Source organism: Corticium candelabrum, chromosome 14 (assembly GCF_963422355.1).
Source record: "Corticium candelabrum chromosome 14, ooCorCand1.1, whole genome shotgun sequence".
NCBI classification, from domain to species: Eukaryota; Metazoa; Porifera; class Homoscleromorpha; order Homosclerophorida; family Plakinidae; genus Corticium; species Corticium candelabrum.
In genome coordinates, this window is record NC_085098.1 from 7,193,820 (window position 1) to 7,200,649 (window position 6,830).

The 6,830-nt window shown below is 41.5% G+C and overlaps 1 protein-coding gene across 1 annotated transcript in view; it reads left to right on the plus strand.

Moving 5' to 3' along the window:
• Window positions 1–2,895, plus strand: part of LOC134189502 (pyridoxine/pyridoxamine 5'-phosphate oxidase-like) — a 3,521-nt gene extending 626 nt beyond the window's left edge. The window contains exons 2-6 of the mRNA XM_062657792.1: window positions 1,093–1,192; window positions 1,247–1,300; window positions 1,813–1,941; window positions 2,002–2,078; window positions 2,683–2,895. Coding sequence (XP_062513776.1) covers window positions 1,093–1,192; window positions 1,247–1,300; window positions 1,813–1,941; window positions 2,002–2,078; window positions 2,683–2,848 — 526 coding nt within the window. The 3' untranslated portion in view covers window positions 2,849–2,895. The remainder of the gene's footprint in view (window positions 1–1,092; window positions 1,193–1,246; window positions 1,301–1,812; window positions 1,942–2,001; window positions 2,079–2,682) is intronic.
• Window positions 2,896–6,830: the final 3,935 nt, after the last annotated feature.

Consider the following 6,830-nt stretch of genomic DNA (forward strand, 5'->3'; position numbering starts at 1 on the left):
GACTGTTGTATTGGAGGGATTCTTTTCCAATTAGACTATTGTATTGGAGGGATACATCTCACAATACACTAGACTATTGTATTGGAGAGATGCATGTCTCAATACACTGGACTATTGTGGTGGAGGGATGCATCTCACAATACACTAGATTATTGTATTGGAGGGATGCATCTCACAATACACTAGACTATTGTATTGGAGGGATGCATCTCACAATACACTAAACGATTGTATTGGAGGGATGCATCTCACAATACACTAGATTATTGTATTGGAGGGATGCATCTCACAATACACTAGATTATTGTATTGGAGGGATGCATATCTCAATACATTAGACTATTGTATTGGAGGGATGCATCTGACAATACACTAGACTGTTGTATTGGAGGGATTCTTTTCCAATTAGACTATTGTATTGGAGGGATACATCTCACAATACACTAGACTATTGTATTGGAGAGATGCATGTCTCAATACACTGGACTATTGTGGTGGAGGGATGCATCTCACAATACACTAGATTATTGTATTGGAGGGATGCATCTCACAATACACTAGACTATTGTATTGGAGGGATGCATCTCACAATACACTAAACGATTGTATTGGAGGGATGCATCTCACAATACACTAGATTATTGTATTGGAGGGATGCATCTCACAATACACTAGATTATTGTATTGGACGGATGCATCTCACAATACACTAGATTATTGTATTGGAGGGATGCATCTCACAATACACTAAACGATTGTATTGGAGGGATTCATCTCACAATACACTAGATTATTGTATTGGAGGGATGCATCTCACAATACACTAGATTATTGTATTGGAGGGATGCATCTCACAATACACTAAACGATTGTATTGGAGGGATGCATCTCACAATACACTAGATTATTGTATTGGAGGGATACATCTCAATACACTAGACTATTGTATTGGAAGGATGCATCTCACAATACATTAGACTATTGTATTGGTACAAAATGTCTATTCTTAAATTTGTTGTCACCAGATGTACACAATGTGTTCCTTCTGTGTTGTAGCTCTGGCATTGTTGAGTTGTTGTGTCGTGCATATAGGGAGGGACGGCCATCATTGCGCTACGTGCTGCTCAAAGGCTACGACACACATGGCTTTCGATTTTTCACTAACTACAACAGCAGGAAAGGACAAGAGCTGGTCTGTTGCACTTGTCACCGTTGACAATCAACATCCAATCATTCGGTGTCATAGACTTCCAATCCGTTTGCTTCGATGACGTTCTACTGGCCCGTTCTCCACCGACAGGTATGCCACATCTAGATCAGAGTTGTATTGATCAAGTACACCTTATTCAGAAATATTTTAATGTATGTGGCCTAGCGCGCGTTACATGGGCGTGGCCTAGGTAACGCCGTTGCCAAGTGCCTTAATTAAGTTAAAGGACAACTGTTACCTTGTCTGCTCCATTGATATTAACATGTATGTTGCAACTTGTTCTCGCAGTGTTTTAGAGCAGCAGACGAAGTGGCTAGGCAGTGTACTTTCTATTTATGTGTATTACAGTTTACTACTAATTAACGTACCTTGAAAAAATATATTACTTATTTAATTACCTAGCAGTAAAAACGGAAGTGGCAATTTCTGTGTCACAGCCCAAAGTCAACTTGAGTAGCCGCTGAATTTTGACTTAATGTGTGTGTGTGTGTGTGTGTGTGTGTGTGTGTGTGTGTGTGTGTGTGTGTGTGTGTGTGTGTGTGTGTGTGTGATAGAATGCAATATTGCTGTAATTATGGTAAACGAGCATGGATTTTTTTCAGATTCGAATTGATGGTTTGGTGAGGAAGTTGAGCGAAAAACAGTCGTCTCAATACTTTCACAGCCGACCGAGGGACAGTCAGATCGGTGCATGTGTGAGCCGTCAGAGCGAGGTGATACCAAACAGACAGGTCGAGTGCAAATTGAACTTAACAGACAGATGCAAAAGTTGGAATACTGTTGGATCGTAGATTCTTGTCGAACGTCGTCAACAACTTCTGGAGACGTATCAAGACCCATCGAGCGTTATACCCAAACCACACGAATGGTATGCCATGCCACATCAGTGTAGCAGTATAAGGGGCATTGGAAGCAAATGTGGAGTGGTCCGGTTTAGCGCGCTAGGTGGGCGTGGTCTTATAAAACCTAACGTGCGCTAACAATATTGTATTTTATTTTAACAACTAAAACACTAAAAATTGCTAAACAGCCTTAGTTACTTCTCACTAATGCCTATGACTTTGCAAACAGAAATCGAGCAACTTGTTGACCTTAAATATTTGGTACGTATGCACAGCACGATGTGCATGGTAAAACATATATATTAGTTATTTGATCAAATATCCCTAAACCGGAAGTACATGCTAATGGTGACTATTCAAAGACTGTGGCTGTACACGTACACACACACACACACACACACACACACACACACACACACACACACACACCACAATAACTGGACACACACACACACACACACACACACACACACACACACACACCACAATAACTGGACACACACACACACACACACACACACACACACACACACACACACACACACACACACACACACACAACACAGGCTATGCCCTTCTGACGCCCTTGAGTATTGTCTTACATCTCGTTGTCACTGCATTTGTTGCCAGGGGAGGCTTCCTATTAGTTCCTGAAGCTGTGGAGTTTTGGCAAGGACATTCGGATCGTTTACACGACAGACTGAAGTATCAACGCGTTCAACCTCTAGAGTTGCCATTACAAGACGATGTGTCAACAAGTGACAGTGAATGGATAATACAGAGATTATCACCATGAATATTGTTAGTATGCTGGTTGATATTAACATGTGATTTTTGAGAGTACCGACCTTATTGCAGATGCTTTGCAGTCGTTGTGTTCAGAAATTTTGAATGCAGTCAATTGTATGGTGAGATGCATCCCTCCAATACAATAGTCAAATGTATGGGGAGATGCATCCCTCCTATACAATGGTCTAGTAGATTGTGAGATACATCCTTCCCATACAATAGTCTAGTGTATTATGAGATGCATCCCTTCTATACAATAGTCTAGTGTATTATGAGATGCATCCCTCCAATACAATAGTCTAGTGTATAATGAGATGCATCCCTCCAATACAATAGTTTAGTGTATAATGAGATGCATCCCTCCAATACAATAGTTTAGTGTATAATGAGATGCATCCCTCCAATACAATAGTCTATTGCTACGAAGCTCTCTGATGGTCATAATGTCCAGTTTAATCGTTTTCTCCCTCGCCTACGTCTACCTAAGGCGTCTGATGATGTCTCCTGGCGCGAAGTTGATAATTGGATTAAAGTAAACGTCGTTCCTCTTGTCTTACAAACTCCCGATGTAAATTCCAAGTTTGCTCTTCTTCATGGCAATCTTTTCTCGTTTCTTAAGCGGCGTTTCGGCTGTCAATCCACGTCCTCACGTAAACGTAAACGCGCTAACAAGCTAAAGTCACAGTCTACCGTTGACGATCTACGTTGCGCTAAGAATGATCTGCGAAAGAAGTTCAGACAAGCCAAACGTGATGGCGTGTCACCAGATGTCATTCTTCATCTAGCCCGTCAATTTCATCAACTAGTGCGTCGACACAGCAAGCTGAAGTTTTCCCAAAACAAGCAACGTGTTAAGAATTCTGCTGTATCCGCCAACAAACGTTTCACGAAAAACTTTTGGAGATTTGCTAAAGATCTCTTCTCTGATGATGATGTTTCTTCTGAGGATGTCAGTCCAAACTTTTCTGTTCAAGTTGCCGACCAGTTCTTTCAGAACACTTACTCAAAGGGATCCTCTGGACCTTCCTGTCCTTCTGATGTTCCTACTCTAAAGAGCCCCAAAACCCAGTTTGACATCAGACCAATTTCTGCTAATGAAGTTGCCCGTAAGATCAAACATTCACGAAACAGCTCAACTCCAAGTCCTCTCGATGGTATCTCTTACCTAGTGTTGAAGAAATGTCCATCACTCCTCCCAGCATTGGTGGATTTATACAATTGTTGCTGGTTATCCTGTTCTGTGCCATCTTTGTGGAAAACTGGTGTCATTCGACTGATTCCCAAGTCTGGTGCTGCAGCTGATCCCACTACTCCTTCAAACTTTAGGCCAATTGCTTTGACCCCTTGTATTGGAAAAATCTACACTTCAATCCTGAAAGACAGATGGTGCGACTTCCTGCTGAGTAATGGTTTTCTGGATACATCAGTTCAAAAAGCCTTTTTGCCTGGTGTGTGTGGAACAGATGAACATCATTTTAAATTGTGGTCTCTCATGGAAGATGCTAGAAGGAATCGTCGCTGTCTGTCTGTTTGCTGGTTGGACTTTGCAAATGCGTACGGATCCGTGCCTCACTGGTTGGTTCGAGAAAGCTTTGTTCTTCATCATGCGCCACTCCACTTACAGAAAGTGGTTATGAATCTCTATTCATCACTTCAGCTGCTGGTATCTACATCAGAATGGTCCACCCCTTCTATTCCATGTCACAAAGGGGTATTCCAAGGCGACCCTTTCTCGGTGATAGTTTTCAATACAGTGATCAATACTCTAGTTCTTCAATTACAACAGTCTGCCCCATCGATTGGTTACAAGTTACAAAACACAGAGCATATTGTTAACACTCTTCTCTTTGCTGACGACTTAACTCTTCTCGCCAGAAATTCCAAGAACCTACAAACCCTCTGCGACATCGTGTCCAAGTGGTGTTGTTGGTCACAACTGTCCATCAAGCCTTCAAAATGTTCATCGCTCAGTTTATCGTTCAAGCCGTCTTACCATGCCCGTGACCCTGCCGTTTCTGTTTCTGGTTCTTCAATTCCATTTCTTGGTGAGGACACCTTCAAGTTTTTGGGAATGCCAGTAAATGGGAAGTTGAGCACTGTGTCTTTCAAGGAATCACTAAAGGCTAAAGTTCGTCAACTAATGGAAAAAGTTGATTCTTGTCTGCTTAGCTGTTGCCGAAAACTCAAACTTTACAGTCAAGGAGTGTTTCCTAGGCTCGCTTGGTCACTGTCTTTAGTACCACTGGCTCCCAGTTGGGTTAGAACAGACGTGGACAGCATAGTGACTTACTTCTTGAAGAAATGGACGAAACTACCCAGATCCGCATGCACTGTTCGTTTATATTTGGAAAAGTCCAAAGGTGGTCTTGGCCTTCCTTGTCTTTCGCACTGCTCCTCAAAATTTCAGGCATCTAAATCTGCTCGTTTTTTGACCTCATCTGATAACACAATCCGGTACCTGGCAACAAAAGCTGCTGTGAATGGGTTTCACCCTGAGAGATTTTCTTCAGTTAGAGAAGGACTTGTTTCTTTATCAGACTCACCTGGACTGTCAGGCTCGTCGCTTGGTGAAAAGACCAAAAACAGACTTGACAAGAACTTTCAGCAGCATCTTCTGGAGACACTGCAGAGCCGCAAAGTGCAAGGAGCGACAAGCCGGATTGACAATTCTGCGCCAGATTTATGGTCAAAAGTTGTTTACAGTTTAACATCAGAACATTTCTCTTTCATTCTAAATGCTGTCTCGGAGTCATTACCAACGAATGCCAATCTTATGCTGTGGAAGAAGAGAACAAATGATGGATGTCCACTCTGCCATAAACGACAGACTCTTCTACACGTTCTAAATAATTGTTCTGTTCTCCTTAAGAGAGGCTGTTATAATACCCGGCACGACGCTGTTCTCAAGATAATCTACGACACCATCTCTCAGAATACGTCCACCAGTAATTACAACGTTTTCGCTGATCTTGCCTGCAGCACTGTTCCATTTCCAACAGACATCGTTGTGACCGCCAAAAGACCTGACGTCATTCTATGGAACGACGTGGTACAGAGAATTTACCTAGTAGAACTTACTGTCTGTCATGAGTCCAACTTCGATGCAGCTGACGAAAGAAAAACTGCAAGATATTACGACCTAGTGCAGTCTCTGTCAGAAAAGAGATATCTCGTAAAGCAATTTAACCTTCTCGTTGGATCGAGAGGTTTTATTCATAATGCCAATTTGAATTCTTTGTGCACGGAACTACGTATACCAGCTAGGACAAAGGAGAACATGTGTCTTCAGATTATCAAGACTGTCATGGAAGAGTCATTTAAAATCTGGATCAAGAGGAACAGTTCATAGCCTTGTTACTGTGTTTAATTAATGGTTAACTTAGTCTTCTCTTTTACTTTAGTCTTGCTGTGCTAGCCAACTTCGTTGTAGCTAGTCTAGAGCTCTTAGCTGCTGTCCCATATGTCGCCACGGGATTGTTAACCGTGTTGGACAGGGGTTGCTAGCTGCTCCCCATTTGTTTATTTATTTCAATAAATGGGTTTGACCGTGTATAATGAGATGCATCCCTCCAATACAATAGTCTAGTGTATTATGAGATGCATCCCTCCAATACAATAGTCTAGTATAATGAGATGCATCCCTCCAATACAATAGTCTAGTGTATTATGAGATGCATCCCTCCAATACAATAGTCTAGTATAATGAGATGCATCCCTCCAATACAATAGTCTAGTGTATAATGAGATGCATCCCTCCAACACAATAGTTTAGTGTATAATGAGATGCATCCCTCCAATACAATAGTCTAGTGTATTATGAGATGCATCCCTCCAATACAATAGTCTAGTATAATGAGATGCATCCCTCCAATACAATTATATAATCAAACAGCTTCGTAGTATTATGTAATGATTAAATCAAATATTACAAACATAGTCCGCTATAACAACTATTTCACTAGACGCCAAGGCACACTCTCTAAAAAACA